Source organism: Nuphar pumila, unplaced genomic scaffold (genome assembly GCF_984573655.1).
Source record: "Nuphar pumila unplaced genomic scaffold, dmNupPumi1.hap1.1 HAP1_SCAFFOLD_1148, whole genome shotgun sequence".
In the NCBI taxonomy this organism is placed as follows: Eukaryota; Viridiplantae; Streptophyta; class Magnoliopsida; order Nymphaeales; family Nymphaeaceae; genus Nuphar; species Nuphar pumila.
Window position 1 is genome coordinate 4325 of NW_028323597.1, and position 24212 is coordinate 28536.

The following is a 24212-nucleotide window of genomic DNA, read 5'->3' on the forward strand; positions in this document are numbered from 1 at the left end:
TCAACCGGCCGAGGGACTGCGCTGCTTGGATCAGTCAATGTAGACGATGATCCTGGTGGAGGAGTTGCTAGTACCCCGGGTGAGGAGTTGGCAAGTTGCTTGTTGACCTCAGGCACAGCACCTGCGGAGGCCTTTATTTGTGGCGACATAACTGCTTTTGTTTGATCAAAGCTGATGGGTACGGCTACTGTTACAGCATCCTTGGGGCCAGACGATGCAGCGGCAGCCAACTGAATCTGGAGTGGCTGATGGGCACTGTTGCAGCGCTTTGCGGCGACGATAGACCCGTCTTAGGCGATGTCACTGCCGCAGTTCCTTCCGTTACCGGAGAGTGTGTAACTTCGTCAAAGCTACGAGGCGGGGGTGCCGTCGTGGCAGCCGTGCTGACATGGCCACTGGCTGTTGCGTCCGTCCTGGAGACGTCCAACCTGCAGTGTCAACCAAACATACCTTACGGACCCTGCAAGGATGAAAGGATTGATTTCAAAGGCGTCCTTTGGTTTGAGCACGATTGGCAGTCGACGCCGGTATCGATGCGTCTGCACGGCCGTGAATAGCCAGGACTCGATAAGCACGTATTTCGAGATATGCTCCGGGCCTTGATAATGTCTGCCTTGCTTGACTGGGAAATCACACGTTGAGGTTATTCACCCTGTTTCTTATATCAGATGGACTATGTCGTTTTCTGTTGAGCTGAGATGGCAACTGGAGAGGTGAGTGTCTGACGAGAGGTAAGGGTCATTGGAAACCAAATAGGGTGCATATACTCTGACAGGTGTCAACACGAGACCACTCCGCTATGTACTGTATACAATTCCCTTTTTCGTGCGGTGTCGCTGTGGTGCTTCTCGAGGCGTGCGAATCGATAACTTCACATGGGCCATCGATGTCAGGGTTGTCCTTGGACAAGGTTTGCCGGCCACAATTGCACGGGGCCCTAAACGCGTTTGAGCTGACGAAGTGCGACGGCGTTTGAAATTGCTCAATGTACAACACGCCAACGTACGAGGAGAAGCACGCTCCATGCATCGCATTCCGTGTAGTAAACACTGCAACTTGATGGGAATGAAACCTTACCTTATGGAAGAGGCCGAGACGCACGGTCCACAAACCATCTGGACATATTGTTTGATGACATCAAGCTTCAGCTTTTCCCTACATTCTCATCCTGCGCCTGTTGCTGTTGCACATGGCTCACGACTGTGTATGTTACCCGACTTCGTTGTCATGGCAAGGAGATAAGGGGCGTTCAATTTGCAAGTGAGCGTTCGGGTTGACGGACTACTTGATTACTATATCAAGGTGGCAAGGTTTGACACCCTACAAGGCTTGAGTTGAGTGGTTGCGCGCTAGCAGGTGAGTGCGACTGGTCAGTCGGTATCAAGACCCTGACATCGAAAGGGTGACAACATTAAACCCTTCCTATTGATACACAGGTTTGTCCGACACCACGCAAAAGTAATGTACAAGCGAGATCACGGCCCATGGTAGATGAGCACAGCAACACTGGCAAAGAGGAGATTAGGATGTGACGTGGTACATAGGTACATTTATCTTGATATACAGCCGAAAGGAGCTGTCATGCCAGCATACGCTAACTCCACATACCAGGCCGTTAAACGTGATTTCGCACTCGAACCGGTGCATACTATCATGAAATTTCTGCAGGACTCTTGGCAACATGCGTGCACAACGTTGACGCCACCAGGAGCGTCAGGGTGACACGGGATGGTGATGATCAACAAAGCTAGGCACACCAAGCTGCCCAGCGTGGCGCATACGGCTCTCAGGGTCATCGCCCTTCAGGCATCTGTTGCCACGCACTCTGCTCCTGCTCTAAAAACAGAGGAGTATTCTTGAATGGAGCCAGCACTGCGCAGTTGCATTGCTTGGCGTATCTTTGTCCCTTCGCTGTTAAAGGACAATGCGAGAATCATATCCAGCGCACACGGTCTTCCATTGGCAGAGCCGACGAGGTGGAAATGCAGAAAGGCTACATTGCAAGCGCTGTTGGCCGCTTTGGCCCTCATCTGCAAGCAGGTTGGATGTAAGAAGCTAGTTAAATGCATCCGCCGAAAATGCCGAAAATAGCTTGACTCTGGAACAGACGATCACACCACTGCAATGGTCATGCATGAAAATGCAGACCAGATCTGAAGTTACAACCTGATTTGTTGCTCATTCGATCACACCACTGCAATGGTCATGCACGAAAATGCAGACCAGATCTGAAGTTACGACCTGATTTGTTGCTCATTCAAACCGCAGAGGCTGCTCCCATATGCAGCCACTCAGCCACTACAAATGTAAACAGCGTCATGGTGACAACGTTCACTCGCAATGTGCCAACACGTGGGTTCAGCATTGCAGTCAAAAGTTTTCCCGTTGTTGGACAACCAAAGACAAAGGGCAAATAAGCACGGGCTTGTAGGAAAGCAACTAGTGTCGAGGCAGCAAACCGCTGAAAGAAGCGGTAAAAAAGCTATTACACTGTTTAACAAGCAGCATTGCAAAGAACGTTTTAAACGCTTACCACGGCATGAGTCCTGCCTGGACCAGAGGAAGCGCCGAAGTGATCTTGTAGGTAGTTGATCTCGTGAAGCAAGCCCTCTCGGTTGAGCACCCCCGCAAAACCAGAAGGCCACTTCCACACAGCTGTAGCATCCCACTGCTGGAAATCTTCGGTAGTGAAGTTTAGAATGCGGTCCCAGCGATCCTCGTCACGACCGGCAGCTGCACACACACACTCCCCGAGCCTAGCAATCTAATTCGCTTTGGATGATATGGCATTTCTGTGTTTCAGACAAATTCGCGTTCCGTATATGTAGCCAATCTGAAAAGCGAGCCGCGTGAAGGTATCCAAAGTATCTCTCAACGTATGCGTACTATTCAAACTCTGCCTGGAAACCAAAAGCAGATTGAGAAATGCTGCATTAATGCAATGCAAAATGGGCTGCCAAGCATAACACGCGGCTCCAAAACATGGCAGGAGTATGGAGGGTGAAATGAAATACACATCAATCGGCATTCTAGAACAACTTGATGCAACAATCAAAGTGTTCCCATACTTAGCAGGGCTGAGGATTCCTGGTTTGCATTGCCAGCACGCTCTGAAGTGGCAGAGACGCGCACAGTGGAGATTGAACTCATCGAAGAATTTGTCCACGGCACTCAGCATTTTTGCCTCTCGTAAAGGATCTGGCGTCAGGTCCTCCATCTTCAGCTGTGGCATAGCCGCCAACTGTGAGTGGACAAAGGAAGGATCCTTGACCATTTCGTCAACTTCATGCTTGAGCAGGCCCCTGCATTCGCATCACACTTGCCCAAAGTTTCAGGAATTTTATGAAACTTGTCACTGATATTGAAGTTACAACATTGGTTGTCATCACTACCCGTCAGCACGACTCTTCCAACACATGGAATGCCAAGGGATCTTACGACGAGTTGCAGTGCTGGACGGGATACCTGGGCCCGAGATTTCTGAGGATTGCATTTGAGAATTGTTCGATGGAAGACGCAAACGTCACCATTGTCACTGAAGCAGACGTACATGCTGGCGGTGTGAAATGGAACACCGCCTTCCATGCCACCAAGCCACTCTTCCCCGGACAACAGATATAAGAAACAGGAATTCGTGCATCCCTGAGTATAATCGCAGCGCATCGACGACTTGCAGCAGTTTCAGGACATGCCTTCGCCTCCACAAGTCCTCAATCTGCCCTTTTGCGTTCACTGTGAATCGCAGGATGAGCGCCAAGGGTGAGCCGTCCACATTTGCAGTGTGTAGTGTAAACGCATCAAGGCCATCCTCACTGATGGCATACACCGCATCTCGCACTGACCATTCTTTATGCACATCAGTTGATACCAGCCAATTCAGGAATTCCAGGTGGTCCTCCTTGGAAATGTCATGGATGTATCGAACTCCATCAGCCTGCGCACATGCAATCAGTGAGACCAATCTCCAATCCATCGATCTGTCTTCGAGAGAGTTTAAGGGTAGAGAATAAGGATTTCATTCTGTCACGAGTCTGTCCCGGGAAAAGCTGCTATCATCAATGTCGAACCATATCGCATCATGATTGTGGCATCGCGGTCGTGCGGGCGCTCGCGCGGGATAGGGTCTGCATGCAGCGCTGCTTCATCGCACTGAAAACGTCGCGTGGATCCTCCGTTCCCAAAGTTCAGGTGTATGGCGCGTTACTTACACCCACATAAGGTGCATCTCCGCTGGCTGATGCGCGGTTTACACGCTCACAACAGCTATGGCCCAACGGCATCGGTCTCCTCACACGGCAGTTAAATTCGTCAGCGCTTCGTTCAGTGCCAATGTCTTCAGCACGATCTCACCACTACCAAGTTCAGAGTAACTAGGACGCACGTGTGATGTGAAATTATCCGCAAAACGGGTTGCATCAGTGATGTATCGAGGTGGGCTCGACATATCTGCTGGCTTGGTGTACATCTTAGCGATTTCCTCGAGAGCGCACGAGTGCGATGACTTCACCATATACCGCGTGCGAACATCACGCACAGCATGAGGTACTCTTGTCACCGGGGACAATGCGAACGGCATGTTTTCCGCAAGATAATGGAAATAGATGTGGCACTAGCGAGGCAATTTCTCGGAAAAGGACGTTTGTATGCTGTGAACGTGTGCATTTTGAGTTCTGCCAGCTTGAATGTGAGGTAATACGATGTAATCGCAAGAAGTAAGAAAGCGCTGGACATCAGCGAAGTGAACTCGAGGTTTCGGGGGTTTCGGAGAAAATATTACGTTACGGTTGCACAGTCATCCGAATGACGGTTGCGCTCCGACGCCCTATCTCACTTTTAACGGAGTACGTTGCACAGTCATCTGAATGACGGTCGCGGCACGCTCCACCTCTGTCTCACGTTAGTAGAGTAGGCTGTGTGCACCTGGCATGCCAGATAAAAATAGAGAATCTTTGCACATAACAAGTCGACAGCCATATTTGTCCGACCAGCATCTCAGACGCTATAGCAAGAGTCGGGGTATTCAAACCTGGATGTTATGCCTCTGTGTAAACAAGGCATAACTATATCGCACATTCATCACAGGTTCATCGTCGGCGCTTTGGTGCAAACAGCAGCGTAGTCATGTGTTCATCGCTGGTGTAAAAAGGAATGTTCGGTGCTTGGCTTGAAACGAATGCGTTGGGCATGTTGCGACTTGAGCTGACAAGATGGCAGCAACACTCGAGCACGGGTCACACGAACAGTGCTTTGCCGTCGACGTGCGACCATCTGTGGTGATTCAATGTCGGGAAGCGCTGACGATGAAGATGCCGGTGCTGCAAGTTCGAAGAGGTTCAACCCAGCCCTGCCGAGATGTGACGATGTGATGCTTGCAAGTCGCCAAGTGACTTCAGCAGGCAGGTGCTGTGACTTGGCTGAGTTGGGTTCGCTGCAACAGCTTGATGAGCTGGCTGGCGTCACTGACGGCGGCCCGATTGGTCTGCAGACTGCCTCAGCAGCACTCCCGGCAAATCCGCGTACCGCGGCCAAGGTGCTACTGGCGGCATCTCGCACTTTGTTTGCAGCCGACAGCATCGACCTCCGTGCAGACACAAACGAGTCTGTCCATGCATCCTGATTCATAGGTGATGACGAGACTGTCCATGAATCCTGTTTGAAAGTCGTTGAACTCGCGGTGCCAGCCACGTTCTCACCATTTGTGTACGGGCCTCTGGAGGCAAGCGAATTGCTCTCGCTTGGTTGCTCCATGATGATGTCCATTTTTGCCAACGTTGAAGCTGTAGCTGCGGTGCTGTCGGGAAGAGGTTTGACTTCTGCAGCCTTTCTATTGTTGATGTTCCAGACTAACGCCAGCTGCGTCAGCGCAACTGAACCGCCCAGTTCGCTGTGGACTCCATTGTGGTTCAAATCCTCGCTGAGTTCGCCCATGCCTCTGCAGTGAACACGACGAATGTCACGTTGCATGGTGTCCGTGAGGGGTGCAGCATGATGCCTGTGTAGGAGTGCATTGGCAGGGGGCTCAATGCAGTGTGCATGTGACAAACACCGCATGCCAAATGCAGGTGCATGCAACGGAGCACATTGGCAGAGCAGGTGCTTCAGACCTGTCTTCAAACTGGCAAGCGCATTCTCCGAGATCATTGCAAGTGTGTGTGCACAGACATGGACGCACATATATACTACAACCTTCACGTATACTACATTTGTATACACATGTGATTGTGTTGCATGAAGTGTTGTATACATCATCGCAACCAACATGATCATCAGCATCATCGTGTGGGGCGTAGTGGGCATACCCTTCGAAAGAAGGCAACGACAAATTCATCTTGCACGTGCCACGTGCCTCTAAGTCTCCCACACGTTTCTGCACCGCGCAGTATCTTCGCCGCCAAACTAGCACCAACAACACAGTGCCTGATGAAAAGCCTTGCATGCATACAGTGCAACTCCAATGCAGAAGAAAGGCCGCTCGCTGCCAGGCTTTGGGTAGTGAATTAAGTACCAAGGTGCAAGGAGTTGGCATGCAGTCACTGGACAATGAGGTAAATGCTGTCAATGACATGTGTGCGATTTGCAAAAGAAGACGGTGGTGACAGTGTGCCAATATGATGTTGACCGCATGCATCCTTCAATGGCATCCTTCAACTACGTACTTTGAGTTTATGAGTCCCTGAAACTCCTGAATGGGTGGAGAGGGACCACTGCAAAGCTTGCTTGAACGGCCTTCCATGATTTGACGCTGCTGGCACCAGCCATATGGCTGCTGCTACCTGCGCATTAAGATGCGCCTTGAGGCTTTCATGGAAACTGATGCAAGATGTGACACTGTAAACCCACCCACCAGTTATCGGTGGAATATACTCCTTGCTTGTTACGTTATACTGTGGCATCCCTGTTCTGATCATTGCCGGTAATGCTGCCTCAGCCCACTTGCAAACCCTTCTTTCGATGCAGGTTTTTTGGACATTGTGAAATTGCTGTGCGACAAGGTAGCTTGGACTCCTAGCAATGTGACCGCATGACGAAACTACAGCTTCAAACGCTCTAAATGTTGTGAATATTGGCAACACCTCTGGCGCCTTGCTCTGAAATCAAGAGGTGAAGCTATGAATGATTGATTTTGAGAGGCTCACCTTGAATTTGAATAGGGGCAGAAGTGGGAGCGGTACGGCCCTGGAGAAGACGCTAAGGCTCTTATTTCTGGAGCTTATCATGAACTTCTTTATGTGCTCGGTTCCGGGGCAAGAAAATATCCCTCCAGACGCTTTGTAGGCCACCTCACACCAGCACAGGGGGTGAGAAGAAGCCGGTACTATCAGCTGTGCACTTGAGAAAGGGTTGCACTTCAAGCTCATTTCCAAACAGTCTTTCGGTGCTGGGCGAGAACTAAGCCTGCAAAGGAAGTACTTGTGTTGCCACGGAACAAGTGACAAACATCATAGAGTATGACGACTTCGCGAGCGTACCCCACAATTGTCTTAAGCTTGATTACGGGCTGACAGCTGAAATCAATCCTGTCCAGCACGTCGAATGGGTCACTTGTGGCGTAAAGCTCTTCGTCGTCCTCCTCATCGTCGCGGTCGGACATCACATACCTCCTTGATGTCAACATCGTGCCAATTGTGCAGCCTCAAGGGATAAGTCCCTTCACGATGACTGGCTCAGTAAATCACGGGATGCTTGATAATGTACTGGCACACCCTGCGTTACATGTCTGCACAGGTCTAAACGTTTTCAGGTAATCGTTATCGTAGTCAGCATTGCACTGAATGCCGTCTGATGCGCAAAGATGGCGCAACTCAGATAACGAGACTACCCGTTCGTCCCTGCTTGCTTTTGAAGCGGGCTAGTATTCTGAGGCGTTAGGCTAAAAACTTTTGCTTGGGGCGAGTTCCCGCCACATTGCGTTGCAGATAGGCTGCCTCATGCAATACGCAATGAAATCGCAAACTCTGCAGCTTACAAGCATGCCAATCCTTGGTATGTCTATAAACAGCTCGCCGCGACTCACATATGTGAACTGCAGTTGAGTTCAAATGACAGTGCAGACGAAACAGCCACGAGCCTGTCCCATGTGTACCTCATCATGGTAGTGCTCCAGAGCGACAAGCCTCAGCTGACAAGCCATCTTATCAACAGCTTCCGTTGGTGCGCACCTGTCTCTTCAGGGACGTGCATGGTCGTCCTCAATGGATACCATGAAGTACCCTATACCCATATTGGGTCCCACCACGATGGTCAGCCTGGTTCCATCCTATATAAAGCGCCGTACGTCACAATTGCTGATGATTGGAGGCAATAGCGTGATTCTGCACAGCTTTCCATACAGTTCTAAAGCGTACCAGTTTATGCAAGCATTTCCCCCCGTTTATCAAGGGTATTTATTGGCAATAATCGGCAGCAGCTAGGTGCTACGTCTAGATCCTGACCTCTGGCGCAAGCCCCTCAAATGTCAGTACCGTCCAGTCGTGTTTCTCGCCATCTACTTTCGGATGAACCCCAAGCGCAGGTTTAAATTGCTGAGGAATGTCCAAATCAAGCTACGATCTCCAGCTCAGGCCAGAGTCTCAAATAGTCCAACCATCGTGCGATGATTTTCAGCCAGGCTGTAAGCAGGTTTGAACAGCTGGCATACAGGGATGCCAGGGATAGGTATTCAATGTCGTTGGCCTTGCCATGGTTCTGCAGTTTGGCATACCGCCAGGGCAAACTCTGTGTTGAGACGCACATCCCCCCCTGTACGGTCCACCCCAGCACCTATTTCTGTTGAACCTATTAAGCAGGAGCAGCTCTGCAACGCAACAGAGTCTGTGGACCAATTTCCCACCACATCTAGTAGCACTGATTCCCAAGTAGTTTTGGAGTTGCCAGTGTCCATGTGGACGCGGTAGTGTTGTAAAAAGAAACATCATCATCACCTCACGTCTTTTGCCACTTGCACAGGCTGTCTTTTTGATATCTTGGGATTGCACTTAGTGGGGATGTGAGGCTAGACGGGTGCCATGTAGTTGCTCAACATGGGGAGCTCCGGCGAGGGTGAGGCTTCGTCTGGGAGAGCGATATGCAAGTCATGCAAGCGCCCGTTGCCTGTCTGCCTCTGTCCTGCCCTCCAGCAGGTGCCCCCTGAGTGCCGGCAGCTGAGGGGCAGTGTCATCGTCATACAACACCCACACGAGCGCAGGTACGCATGTCCTCCTCAACTTTGTCCATATCTGAGTTTTCAAGGCTTCTGAGACTTGTTTCCATGGCCTTGCAGGTCCCATGTACACAGGCAGAGGGCTGCCAATATGGGTTGCCAATGTCTGTGTGGATGCGATATGGTCGAGTCATTGCATCACCTGCAGACTGACAGGGTGTGAGAGCTTGCAGGCGCAGACTGGCGACGGTACCCATCTTGCAGCAGTGCATCCAACCTTGCCATGTAGTCCGCAGGCGGCGCATGCTCGTATGTCTTCTCACAGCAGGCCTGGCAACATTGCGTGACAGAGGTAGAATGTGCCTTTCAGCAATGAAGTAGCATATATCAACATGTGCTTCTTTGCTGGCATGCTGAAAGCCCCCAAGTGCAACCAGGGAGTTGATGAGCAAAAATGTAATTATGTTATCTGCTCCTGCCATCTTTGATCATCTACCAATTGGAGCACATGCGGTTGCTTTCTTCCAACCCCTTTCAAAGCCCGCCATCAGGCAGCGTCTCGCGCGTGTAGCCGCCAACAGTAGCAGGAGCACGACTCAGGTTTGTCTGAACCAATACACTGCGAGCCCGTTCTACCAGCTGGCAACAGATGGGCATGGATCTGCAACTCCCTTGCAATCTTGGATGCCAACAAATGCATGAATTGCACGGGGTGACAACGGTCCACGTATTGCAGGAGGGCATAGATGCAACAGTTGACAGCGTGGTTCAGCAAGCACAAGCAGGAAAGCTGCAACTTCTGGTGGCATTCCCTGGTCCCGGGTCCAAAAGTATCCACGAAGTTGCTGCTACGCTTCAGGACAAACCGTGTGCGCCCACCCTCCCTCGCTCTCTAAAACCTGCTGCATGCCTGCAACGTCCATGGACACGATAGCCTAGACATTCGTCATGTTTGGCCCGATGCTGCCTACCATCACCCTGCTGGAACCAATCTGCTTGACAGTACATGACAGCAGTGTACTTTCCGCCAGCGCCTTACTTGAGAGTATTCCACAGCCAGGGTGCACGTCGTAATGGTTGCTGCTTGCTTGTAGATACGTGCTTGTGGTGATCGACGGGACATGGCAACAGGCATGTGAGATGACTGCGGGGAATGCGGCGTACCTATCCCCTGCCACCCAAGTGTGCCTGCCTCGACCGCCCTCGCTCATGACGGGGGCGGCAAGCAGCAGTGGTGATGCAGCCAACTGCCCTCCACCTCGCAGCTCGCCGCGGAATGGAGAACTGCCTTTGAGCGATGCACTGGCGGGTAGCTCCTCGCCCTGCGATGGCAGTCCTTGTCAGCCAGCTTCACTTGCATCTCAACCAACACAGTCAACAGGTCCTGACCATGCTGGCTATGCCTCGCCAGGGTGCTCTGGAAATGCATCTTCGGTGCATGGCACTTTGCTTTCACCCACATGTCAGCCCATGCAACCAGTGAACTCGGTGACGGGGAGACATGGGGTGCCGCTAGCTCCGTACGGCGCTGATGCACAGTTTGCCACAGGCAGAGATGCGACCTCCATCAAGAGTGTGGAACATGACATTAATAGAACAGCAGGCATGGCGACTGACGTGTGCGATCTCCTGAATCAGGAGCTGCAAGTTGATTTGGATCCATCAAACGGCTTCTGTGCGGCTGCGAAACTGGAGAATGAGAGCAGCCGACCTGCTGCAGGACTGTGCATCTCTGCAGAAGCGACGCAGTTTGCTCAGTGCGAGTTGACATGCGGATCGGCAAATGCTGCTGCAGACCTTGCCGATGCCTCGGTTTCAGGTTGTCAGTCAATGCCGCTCATGCTCCGCACAGAGCCAATGGTGTGTGCTGATTTGTACTGGAAGGACGCCACACATTTGAGTATTTCCTTGGCACGCATGCCGTCTCGCTGTCCCCTCTGATTACTGTTGCTTCGTGTTTTGGGCATGCCAGAGGCTTGTGCTTCTTTGTGTGGTGACCTGCACTGGCGCGTGGGTTGGAACATACTATCTTGTTGTGACTCTGATGCAAACCAGGGAGACAGCACACTTCATGCTGCTGTTGATTTGCATCGACATGTCTGCAGGCGGGGGGCATGACAAGCTTGGAGGCCACAATGCGCCTCTTGGCTGTCCTAGAGCGATGGAGTGCCGACATGCTGCAGGCCTCTTTAGCACCTTTGAAGCTCCTGGTTGCACATCAAGTGCGTGCCTCCCCAGTACGCCTGGCTCTCCAGCCGGCTTCGGGCATGCTTGCTCGTCCTGTCCATGTGACAACATGCGTGGTTTGCAAGCCAACGCCCCTTCCAAGCTTTAAGAAGTTTCAGAAGATGTTTCAAAGTCGTGCTTTCTTATGTGTTGAAATGTTTTGATGACATGAATATATGCTTTGTATCACGAAGGTGGGGATAGTAACAGACCCCCCCCCCCAGCATCTTCATGTGGCTGACGCGCTTGGCGGTGCTGTGAACCTAGTATACAAGCAGCTTACGCCCTCTTCCTTTGATGGCCAAGATGTTCTCATTGATGATGCGTGCATTGTGCAGGCGCAATATGACCCGGCAGTGCAAGCCCGAGTGTCTGGGCGTGGCTACTTAACTTCTTCTAGGCGTGTCCGCATGGGCATCCCTCAATTCTATAAGAAATCTCTTGTTGCAAAGTTGCAACTAGGCGTGTCACCATCTGAGCAGTGAACCCTTCACTGCTGGGTGGTACACATCGCCGCCTTTCAGGTTATTATCAGCAAGCAAGCAACTGAATGCTTGCTTGCTTCATTAGTCATCGAGGTAACCCACATGTGCAATGTAACCAGATCCCAGTCCAAAATGCATATTGCCAAGTATTCATCCTTTTGAACACAACACCAAAATCGATCGTTCATGCTTGCCGATGCATGCTGTAATTCTTCGGTTGCCAAAAGCACCGACAGAGAGTGTCAATCTCAACTGCAATTGCTCATTGGCAGCAATGCAAGACACCCAAGCTAAGATTCCTGTCAAACTTGGTAAGCGATCAATGAATCTTGACATTGACAATATGGTGACGGCACCGAAGCAGCACTATGTCCAGCATCGCATGGAGACAATCCCTGAGAATGCCAGATTGGGATACTGATACAAGTCCTCGAATTCAAGACTGGGATGCTGCTGCACACCGGAGAACACCACTACAATATATCGCCACATGGAAAACACCAAAATACCAGGCGAGGAAACAAGAAAAGGTTAGTATGAGCGATGCACAGTCAACATGACAACACAGAAAGCACTCTCTACGTGCCTTTGAAAACGCCAGTACCGTACTACATTTCATTTCACAGAAGTCAATGCAATGGCTATGGAAGTCACGACAACATGGCAGCCGAGGGATGCACGTGCAAGAACCCGAAGAAACTCATGTACCGGTAGTGTTAGCTGTAGTTGATTGAAGTGCGGTCGACGTTACTGAACTGGCTTTGTTCATACCCTCTTCCTAACACCTGCGTTTCATGCACTGAGCCTTCACTCAAAAGCCTTCGAACATCGCATGTTTAGCATACATGCGATCGGTCCTTGTTATCGGCAGCAAGGGGGCCATGACGGCTGGCTTGAATCTAAAGCTGAGCTCACTTTCAGCAGACGCATGCCATGTTTGAGCCGTGCGCTGACTGCACCGTCGTCCAAGCTTATGCTGCTGCCTCAGGCTGCTGTTCTTCGGATGCAGGCGCCCCGAGCAGCTACTGCCGCGTGCTGCTCTTGCGTGCTTGCATCATCATGTGCTGCAGGCCGCCGAGGCAAAGCTGCACAATTAAGGCTTCGGCCAAACAGGTTGTATGTCTCACAGCAGGTGTGCAGGCGATCAATGGCCCACTGGCACTTGTCCTGTTGGTAGTCCTGGTCCTTCAAGCACTTCTACAATACAAAATTCGTTTCAAAAACATGAACACGGTTTTCGGGCTTAGCGCGAGACATGCTGATCGCGTTCTCGCCCGTTTCAAACGCCTGCCTGGAGGTGGAAGTACCATATTGATTTATTTGCACACGGGTTTCGGGCCGTTCTTGCGTTATTGCTGAGCTTCAAATAGCTCACAAAAATTATTCTCGCACTCATGCTGCAGTTTGTGCATGTGCTGCGCTGCGCGCAACTGTTGCAACCAAGCGTAGAACTTGGTCGAAGTGCAACCTCAAGGCAAAATCTCAGCTCAAACTTGCAGCATGCAAGTTTGGCCATGGCCAGGCACGTTTTCATCATAGGTGCCGCAATCACCAACATAGGTCAGGGCCCAATGACTCCGCACATCCAGTCGCGGAATGGCTTCCCCCGTTTTCCAGACTTGAGGGCGCTCCTTTATACGCGACCCCTGCATTGACGTCATGCAAAACAGATGGACTTTGTGCTTGTCAGGATGAGGGTCGGTCCAGTATGCACCAGCAAACTGTGGACTTCCTATCAATCCTAGGCTGCTGATCGCAAACACCACGCATCATCAAGTTGGCAGTTCTTCAGGTAGTGGACAGTTATGCACGTCTCGATGCCTCCACTTTGCCAGAGTCGAGCGCCCGGAGAGGGCGGAGGATCAGGTGCGAAGGACATCCGGAGTTGTTGCCCGTTCATGCATCCAAAATGTCGGGTGGACTCACGTCAGCGACCTCGACGACACTGCGGCGAGGACAACTTAGTCCTTTCAAACCGCGAGTGCCGAACATCCCGAACGCCAGCGAGTACCTAGAGGTGGGGGACTTATGGGAACCTCTGTCCTGAATAAATCAAGTCGCGACCAATTCCAGCCACTGGTCCATGTCGTTTGGTGTGATTCGCACCGGATTGGAGAAAAAAGCAACGGCGAGTCGGGCTGCACAAACGGAACGACGACGTGTCGCGACAGTGGCCACCAGTGCCAATGAGGCTTTCAGTCACAATTGTTGTCGTACCTGAAGTTCGCAAGCCCACTTTTTGCATGCTTTGCTTTCATAATCAAGGACGGGCATACTAGGCATTGATGCAGACACGGGCTGTAATATCCGCGCGAACAACAGAACAACCCCTACATTGCAAGCATGTGTTGGTATGCAGATGATTATGTTTCGTTCAGATTGGTGCACCGACGCACATGCTCAGGAAAAACTGGTCAAGCGTAAGCAACTGTGAAGTACTTGACGGACACAGCCTCGACTTTGCCTGTCGTGTTGCAGCCTGGCCTATTCGTTTGAGACAGGCTATCTGGGATGACGAGTTACTATCTGGCTTGCAGTCAAGCGATGCGACGCATCATCCGTTCACCTCTTCTAGAGATCCATCTGTTACTGATGATTACTATCATGTCGGCAAGCTGCAACGACGCGTTTAAAATCAAATGCCCTTGTATGAAGAACTAGAAGTATATAGTTGTTTGCCAGAGAACGTGTATTGTTGAGCCACATGTGCGACGTAATATAGTGGATTGAAGAGCCATGGCCGACGACCAGAAGCCCGAAAGACTAGGTTGGGCCTCCTTCCGGTCGAGAAATGCGAGTTTTTTTCATGGAAATGACGTCGACACAGGCATGTTGTGTAACGAAAATATAATCGCACTCCTTCTGGACTGTTGCTGCTGCTTGTGAATCGCCTCGACATCAAATTTCGACGCGTACTCGCTTTCAGGGTGGCGGTCCTATCTCTGGATGTATCAAGGGGCAATGTCCAAACTGAAACCGTTGCTGGCAACATAGCTATCACGCCTGACCGTACTGAAGTCATGGATTCACTCGATTCAGGCTGTGTGCAGGAAGTCTGGGCAAGACAACCACAGGGCGTTTCAGAAAGGTGCGGATGTCACCCTACTTCTACAAAAGGGCCTGTCCGGTGTCGCTACCGATCTGGCTGCTGAATCGCATTGTAGTGGTCACCTGTCTTGTATGCGGATGCCCTTGTCCTCTCTTGGGTACCGTTTTTGGAGGGCAGGCGCGTCACACAGACGACCTCGTGTAGCGGTGACGTTTAAGCTGACGCGAAGCCGCCAGCATCAGCAGCAACAATTGCCCTGTGAGGCAATTGCGTACGTATATGCTTTCGATGTCGTATTTCAGAGGCAATCGTTCTCTGAGTATGATGGTGCAAACGCCCGTGGTTGATGTTTCTCCTGCCCCGGCGTCCGACAACGGCCTGACGACGGCCGACCTATGCGGCATGGTATCATGTGCAAGGCCGGCAAACATTTAAGGATGTCAAGTGCGCATAAATGTAGTGTTGCTATGCAGTTTGCCGCCGAAGGTGCCAGTTAAAAAGGAGCCAACTGCGCGGGAAGAGCGAGGGCGAGGAGTTGCAGCAGGGGGGGGGGATGCAGCGGACGATGCAGCAGCGGATAACGATGCTTTCAAAGACCTGATAGCGCAGTCCAAGCTAGCTGGGCAGTCGCGGGGAAAATAAAAACTCCCAAGCACGGAAGCAGAAGTTGCTGGTATCATTTGGTGGCGCTGGCAGCAGTGGTTCGCACCATCCTGCACGTCCATCACTTGTAACAACAACAGTACTAAGATATCGTTACTCCATGGAATTTTCGGAGCGAACTCACTCACCAAGGCTGTGGGACCATTTCTGCAAATATCACGATAATAAATGCGATTGTTTGATAGAAAATCTCATGGTGGGTATGTCTAGCTCCTGTTGTCCATCGCACATGAAGAACCGTGCTTGACGTGCCAGTCGGGAGTCGATGCAAGCACCTGCTTTTTTCTCCGCCTATTATGCATGCTGAGTTGCAGTCACTGTCGCTCAGTGACCATGCTGCGCCGAAACTCACAAACTCGTTGCGATGGATGGTTGCGATTTTCACAAGAACTGGGTACTTGACGAAGCACGGATGGAGCAGCTGATTCATGGATCACTGTTGCCGGCAACTGCTTAATTGCCAATAAGTTTGAATCATTCGAGGTCAGTGACTTGGATGCAGGGGCAGACTTTCGTCATCTGCAGGCAGTCAGGGGGAGGGTCCGGGGGGGGGAACTGGGGGTGCATCGGGCACGGGTGGTGGTGGGGGTGGTGGCGGTGGTGCTGGCACTGCCAAAAAGGGACACGACGCCGAGACAGCACTGTTCCCGAGCCCATCCTCTGCGCAGGCAAAGGCGCCCAAGGTCCGTAAGCCGTTCTTAGATGAGACGCGCTATTACCCAAACGATGCTGCCTATGGCTGATGTGGCCACCCCACATGATCCAGACGCGCACCAGACTTCCGCCATTCCTCCCGATCTTTCATGTGCTGAGGTGCGAGTTGCAGCATTCACGTTGCATGCTGCATGTTCGTGTGCGCGCGGTTGGGCTGTCAAGCGATACGGGGTCGTCATGTACCGACTCTAACATGTCGGGCGCTGTTCTTGATCTCAGTGCCATGCATAGCTCAGGGCTTGAAAACTTCGTGCATGTAAGATGGTACCTCCGGCGATGCCCGATAAGGCTTGTTCTTCGGCGAAGATGACGTGATCAATGCCACCACCACTTCAATATGTGCCACGCATTGAGTGATTTTTTGGGTCAGCAGGGTACCTAGAGTGGTGAAAACAAAAGCGATGGCGCCCAAGGTGGTTGCACGGGGTCGCACGGGGCTTGTCCATGTCGCCATGTGGCTCCTTGACCGCAAACGATGTCCTTAGTGTTGGCTCGTTGCAGCTCTATGTGGTGCGTGTTAAGGAATGCGCAAGAGATTCCCAAGTAGTTCTTGGAACTGCCAATGTCCATGTGGATGCGGTAGTGTTGTATAAAGACACATCATCATCATCGTGCGCAGAAACATGGGTTTGCAGGACTTTGGAGAAGGAAACACTGCGGCTATCCTGGGCCTGCAAGCGCCTGTTCCCGATGGCAACTTGACACTCTTGCAGCTTCCGTCTCTCTTGCCTTCCCAGACGCTGTTGAATGCCGCTAAGTTGGCTGGCCAAAAGGAACCAGCAGCTCATCAAACACCGACAAGTTTTCGGCCTGTAGAGCGTCCTGTCTTTTTGTCTGGCTCTGCCATTTTGCAAGAACTCCCCGCTGGAAAGGTGCTTTCTCTTGCTTCACAAAGTTGCATCGTGCATCACAAAAGGGCCTCTGTGCAGTGTGCTTCGCCAGGGGTTCAGCACTCATGCGTATCCCCAAATGCATGCCGTTTTTAGGATCTTTGGATCTGCAATTCACACCGTTTGGCGAAAGGCAACCTCTGCACCACAGTTTCCAAACGTGGCTTGACAATTCAATGTGCCTTCTCCCCAGCTTGGCTTCCATGCCATGCCTCACATAGAAAGGGAGTGGGAGCACTTCTCCAGTCATGCTGCCGGTGGTGTCTGACCTGTTTCCCCAATATCATCCCAGATCAACTTTGAACCAATCATTTGTCGGACCATGTCGCAATGTCTGCAGAGCCGACGAGCGAGTGGTGTGTGCTACGCGGCACCTTCCAACCGTGTCAAAACATTCAGAAACGCGGTATCAAGTTTCAACATCTGATCTTCGAGACACGATGTTACACATAGGGAGCATGCATCATGACACATGTTGGATGTGGCTGCCGTTGAATAAGCGTGCGGCATGCAGATTGGAAGCTTGCAGGTGATGAAGAGCGGCACAATCCGCCTGCAGATCGGCGGCATTACGTATATTGTCACTGAGGGTGTTCCTCACAAGGACCGCTGCGAGCTTCACTGGCTGAACCTGGGAACGAATGATTGTGTTTTCATCGGTGATGTGGATGTCCGGGCAGTGGCTGCCTTAGACATTGAATATATGTTGTCCAAACAAGCACGAATGTAAGGAAGTTGCGTGTGCGCATGCTGCGAAACAACGCATGTATGCGTTAGGACCACCAGCTCACGACAATGTTACACAGATGATGCAGTCAGTGCATTCGACATGCTTTAGCATGGAGAATTGAGAGACAGAGTGGCACGGGGCCAGATGTAACCTCACCCTAGGTTTGATAGTTGGCCTAGCTTGCGCCGGCGAAATGCCCTCATGAGCATCATGCTGTCGCAAGTTTGCGAAATGAGAATACATGTACAAGCGTGCAGCGATTACAAGGCTGAACTAGCACAGGGTACACCGTCCTCCTCAGGAGGAACATGAAACCCGAATACCACTGAACACCTTTGGAGGTGGCATGTCGAGCCGCCACGGCGTGGCATCTTGGTGGCCACTGCACGATGCAGCACGGACGTCCAAAGCTAACTCCTCTTCTAAAAAGTCATCAAACGGTCGCTCAAGCACACTCAGTACTCGCTTGGCCTGCACAGCAAAATGTGATTGTCAAGTGCATATCACCTGGCCGTATCGAGGCATGACAGCGTGCCATAAATGAAACTGATTGAATCGGAATCACGCCATGTCATGTCGGCCGCACGGGAGAGCACAGGTGATAAGAACAATCCTTCCTCGGAGTCAGCAAGCAGCGCATGATTGCACTGGCAAGGACTCAAGATAACCTCAAAGGCAGACAACTTGTAGTTTTATGGAGGCGTACTACAGCAGACCCCATCAGTCAGTACAATTTCCTTGTCCAAGCGATCAGTAAAACGAGATACTCCTTGTACTGGAATATCTCCTTGTTCAAGTGAAACCCTTGTACGTCTTTCGATCAAGAGGTATCGAACGCCACATCATGAATTTCTGTTTGCGGCGGCAGCCCACCCAGGACACAGGCTTGCCCCAAAGAGTAAGGCACGCTCAGCCAAGGTAACCGTTGAACTCAAGCATGTAGTGCGCAGTAGCGTCTCCAGGCAATCTGGTTTAACCGTTGCACAATCACTCCTGGCGCGATGCAATACTAGTCTAAAAACACTACATTCTCTGACGGCAGCGTACCAAGCTGTAGTCCCCCAATTCGGCACGCTCGATGACAGCTTGTGCGATCCAGTTGCGGAGCACCACGCGCGGGTTGCTTGCATTCATTGTTGCAATGCGTTCCTCCGGGGAGGTGCCCGCCTTGCGCTCGCGGTAAAGGCGCTTCGCATACTTGTGCAGCCACCTCGACCAAGCCATCCTGTCTTTCGCCGCCTTGACATCCGGCGGTGTGTCAGCCAGGGCGCGTGCTTTATCAGCCTTCTCCAACTCGCGTTGTACATCCTGCAGGCAGCAGCAAAGCCAGTGGACACGGAAACAATGCACAACCACCCATGCTGAGATGGTTCAGAGTGACATTGTATGGTATCGTCGTGTCCAAGCAAGAGAAACTGATGCAGATAGTAAAAATCCATCTGATACTCTAAGCGGCGGCTCTTGCCTCCTGGCATCCATTCATATGCAGCTCACATACATTCCGTGGCATGCACGACACGACCACCTATCCGCCAAATACCTGCACAAGTGGACAGACAAAACATTCACAGCCTCTGCCAGTCGGCAGCATCAGCAGGCCCCAGACGGAAGCATCGTTTGCTTCAAGATGCAGTGTGAGTCGCCGCTGACAAGGTCTTCAAAACCTTCATAGCATGATCCCGCTTCCCCAATAACCCATTGCTGAGAGTGCGTACGATGATGCCAATCGGGAAGGCTGATGCTACGTTCAGGAACTCTGCAGCGCTCTCAAGGACAACAACACACCTGAGGTGATATTCCCATCGCCAGCAGCAATCCAGGCTCTCGGAGGGAAAACTGGGCCATGAGCTTCAGCTGCTGCGGATTGACTGTGCTCCCTACCATCTGCGCGGCCTCCTTCGGGCCGATGGAATCCGCCAAGACGACTTCCAGAAAGCCTCCGTCCTCGACCGCAGGCCCGCCTCCGACCTCCTCTGCATGAGCCTTCCCACATCACCGATGCTCCCATGCGTGAGGCTATGCACCTTGAGCTGTCGTTTCAAGAACCTCAACGATTTCACATACCCGTCAGCCCGATGATGTATCTTTTACAACACTACCGCATCCAACTAGTCATTGGCAACCAGTCATGCAAAGCGAGGAGGGGACAATCACCGACGCTATGCTCGCATGCATGAGAATCAACAAGCAGAGCATTCATTGATGCGGCTCGATCTGATGACATGCTCGATCTGGTCAGTCATACCTGCCGTCAGATCTACTGCATCGACTGGCTCGGTGACAGGCATGGGCACTGCGCTCAAGGCGCGGAACGTGTTGGTGAAATCGCTGCCGCAAGATTGCATCGCTGCCAGCAGCTCCTCGATGAGAGCGCCGTCTTGGCAACTTTTTTGAGGGCCCTCTTCCCCAGCACTTGCGTCCTCCACGACACTATCGTCCACTGTCCGGACCAACCCAAGCTTCGCACGCATGCGCGCATGGAATGCATCCGTGTATGTTGGCCAGAACTTTGCAAGCACCTGTACTTCGCCCCAACGCTTGAGAGAAGAGCTCACGGAAGCTGCCCTGTTGAATGAGAGCGAAATCCAGGAAAGCCGCCCCGATAATGTCGAAAACCTCCAATGACGCCGCAACAATGCTGGAGAAAAATATCCCAGTGGACTTGATCTGATGCTCGAGAAAACAAGCAAGAGATGGTACCCCACTGATGCGGATTTGCAATAGGTGACAAGTCCGCGACCAGAGCTCACACAACAAACAAGCAAATTGTGCACATCAATGCACAGGAAGACACAGGTTGAAATTAAGACCAGACTATGACGCCGTGCGCCAGCGACTTTGCAACTCCTGGCATTCCTCCACGAACAAGCAGCATTCACATTGGGAAACGGACGCCTTGCGTTGCAGCGGTACGCACACACAGAAGATCCGCGGACATAAAACGAAAAAAATAAAAACTTAACCACCGCCGAATGTTGGCAGGCGTAATCTACAGCGGAATTTGCTTCAAGAGCAACTTCTCTGACCATCAGTGTCCTGGGCACAGGGAAAAACACTTGCGCCGAACCAAGATTCGAACGCATGACACCTCGATCCGCGGACGTATGTATAGGCAGCACAGGATGCATGGCAGCAGCAGCACGCACTTGCTTGGCATCTGCGCGTGGCAGGACGGGCCTGAGGGCTTCCCCGAGCATTCTGCAGTTCCACTCGCAGACCTCTGGCTGCTTCTCAAGCGCATAACGGCCCTGATCGTCTGACGTGTTGCAGACGTGCTCGCTGTTGTACCTGTCCAGGAAACCAAATGGCCCGTAGTCCAGCGTGAGACCCAGCATGCTCATGTTGTCTGTGTTGAGAACACCTGCGAGTCATGCTTGGAGCTGAGCGTTCACAGCAACACGCCACACACTGTGTCTCAAACACTGGTCAAAAACAGGGCAACCTTTCTTGCATAGCAGACAAATACGAAGATACTATAATAAGTCAGGCTGGTCCAGATGCCCTGGCCCCGGGTGATGGTGATGATAGCACTGATTTTCATGTAAAACTTGAAGTTGCCAGAGTCCACACGTTGTACGGTAGTTGCTCGGTGCACTGTGCCTTGCTGATGTACGAACTTCTGCGGATCAACAACGCCAGACACTTGGAGAACCAAGCCCTACCAGATGGCGGAATCCAGGCGGAGATAAGTTGGCAGTCTATTTACAATCCACACAACACATGGATCATCACAGGATGAAGTATGCTGCTTTGCATGTGAGACACAAAAGTACAGGTGTACCACTTTGTGCACTGCACAGCAGATTGTTGCAAGACTGGAGGTTGCAAATCGAAGATAAAGGCTATCCTACACTCCGTAAGTGGCGACCACTGCCACGTTGCTGGCAGGTCACAGGTGACCACATACGGAGACCAGACTATGACGAGCTATGGATTGCACAGGGGCAGAACACAACTACTATTGAGCTGTTTGCTACATGAGTCGTCACGCCAGATGCAGTAGAATCACAATGCACAGCGCACCATGGCAGAAGCCCACGCATTGCCATCCTGCAACTAGCGTGGCAGTTCGAGTGACCACCTCCTCGAACATCGCCACGTACATCTCCCTTTTCTCGGGTGGTGCCGCATCCAGGGTTTCACCCCCGCCAGCAGCTTTCCATAACGATGGGTAGTGGTAGAAAATCAAGAAATCCACCATCCGAGGCAGCAGTAGCGGGTGCGCAGAAGATGGCCCTGCCCGGTCCGTGTTGGATTCTTCCCTCGATTTGAAAATTTCGAAAGAGCCGAAGCGCACGAAAGTAGGTGCTAGGCGGAGAACGATAGACGCCTGCTCCAATTTCGTGGCTCCAGTGTAGAACATGTCACGTTCCACACGCGTCGACGACGTAACGACGCACGCTGCGCGGGTCGTCGGTATGCCCTGTACGACATCAGGCTTGATTGTGTCGTGAGGCTTGACGACGTTAGGCTATGCTGTGAAGTGCATGAAAGTAGCTGTGCTCTCCTGCGCCTGTCCAACACACGTTCGAACAATGATGAGCGTGTTAGTACGTAAACCTCGCCTGCTTGTCTGACAGTGGGTACTTGGCCGTACCAGGTGATGCATAGCTTCTGAACACAAGAACTCTCTCAAAGAGCTTCGTAGCACTTTTCGCCCATCGCCTTGCCGGGAGTATGGTGTTTTTCCAGCTCCTTTGAGTTGCAGCTCCCACCGTAAACCCTCAGCACTTACAACCTCACCCAGAGACGTTGCTGCACCATCACCCAGCTGCCCAGAGAAAAATCCAAATTGGTAACCACAGTAGCAGTGCGCGTACGACGTGGAGCCAGCGAGCATCCGGTTCCCGCTAAAATACTGTGCGAGCTCCTTTTCATCTAGCTCGTCCAACTTCAGACCAAGCAAAGCAAATGCCTGCTTGGATGCACAGACTAGCTGTGGATTTTCAACATGCTGGGTTTTAACAAGACTGTAGCAACAGCCTGGCACGCTTGCCTTGACCTCCTGCTCAGGATTTTGGTCTACTGGAAGGTCACGAATGGCTGCGTTGTCGAAGGTGAGCGACTGCATGGTTACTTCGCTGGTGTCAACCTGACCGCTTTGGCTTGAGCATGATAATATATGCCAGTATGAAAAAACAAATGACATGACGAGTTGTTTGATTGATAGCATTGCATTGGCAATGCTATTGACATGGGCTGTCCTGTGACGCCATGACTTGATAGGGATAGGGACCCTGCGGGGGGTGGTGTCGGGAAGGGGATCTGGCATTCACGGCTGACAGGAAGGTGCCGTGATCACAGGGCATCACACGCAACGAATCACGATTTGAGGTTTTGCATACCGATTTCAGGCAGTGATGCGATCCCCCTTCGCAGTTGACAAGCTTGCCCACCATGCGTGCCAGCAGCGATCCAGGTGTTTGCGTGAGACGTGACCGTGCCAAGCATGTCATCACAAATGTATCTATTATTGATTCACCTGTTGCGTGAAATTTGCTGTGCGATTGATACATAATACGACGGCTAACGAATGCTGTAGCCGTCGTGTAACCTTGGTATGCATGCATTCTCAGGTTGTTTGTTACAATAACTACCCCGCCATACTCATCTCTAAGCACCGCTTTGCCTCCTGCATGTATTGGGTTGTCAACCAGCTTCGGCCGTTTGCTTGGTTGGACGAGGAGTTCGAGCAGAATAGGTTGGAGTGGAATCCACTTTGGAATACACGCCAGTTAAAATACGCTTGCATTCAATCTCAAACGTAAAAATAAATCAATGGGGAACCCCGCCATGTGCCCTCTGCCATGAAACACGGCGAGAGAGGCATACTCAAAGGGCGTTGGCCTCAGGCCCAGGCTGGTCGGCCTGGGGTCTAAGCGGCAGAAACCGCTCCTGCTTTGCTGTTCATGTTTCACCATTCAAAAAAGGATGTGTTGAATATCCAATAGCTAGTGCAATACATGAACCAAGCAGAGCAAGGCATGCACCGTCACATCGTCGTCAGTGCAAGTACACTAAGCTGGCGGATGATTGTGAGAGTTGCAAGTGCCATGTCTTCAAGCGGCAGGTGCCAGATATGCGCTAGCCAAGCACAATGTTTGTCTTGCGAGCAGCATGTGGCTTGAGCCACACTGCTGTGCGCCGCTGCTGCTGTCCGGCCCTCTCTTCATAGCTCTCCAGGTTGAAGATTGGACTGTTTCCTATGTGAGTTCCCTACATTGCAAGCCTTCCGCGTCAAAGAGAGAGGGATGCTTGAAAAATCATACCGGCGTATCATTCCCCAGCATGCTTGTTCGCTATGGCATATTGGAGA

General features: G+C 51.7%; 1 protein-coding gene across 1 annotated transcript; it reads right to left on the minus strand.

Moving 5' to 3' along the window:
* Nucleotides 1-18193: 18193 nt before the first annotated feature.
* Nucleotides 18194-22967, minus strand: LOC149809511 (uncharacterized). The gene is made up of 6 exons (XM_089994797.1): nt 22494-22967; nt 21920-22319; nt 20142-21257; nt 19682-19869; nt 18944-19204; nt 18194-18367 (listed from the first exon to the last, which is right to left on the minus strand). Exons 1-6 carry the CDS (start codon nt 22965-22967, stop codon nt 18194-18196), a joined length of 2613 nt encoding a protein of 870 aa, XP_089850923.1.
* Between the last annotated feature and the right edge of the window lie 1245 nt (nt 22968-24212).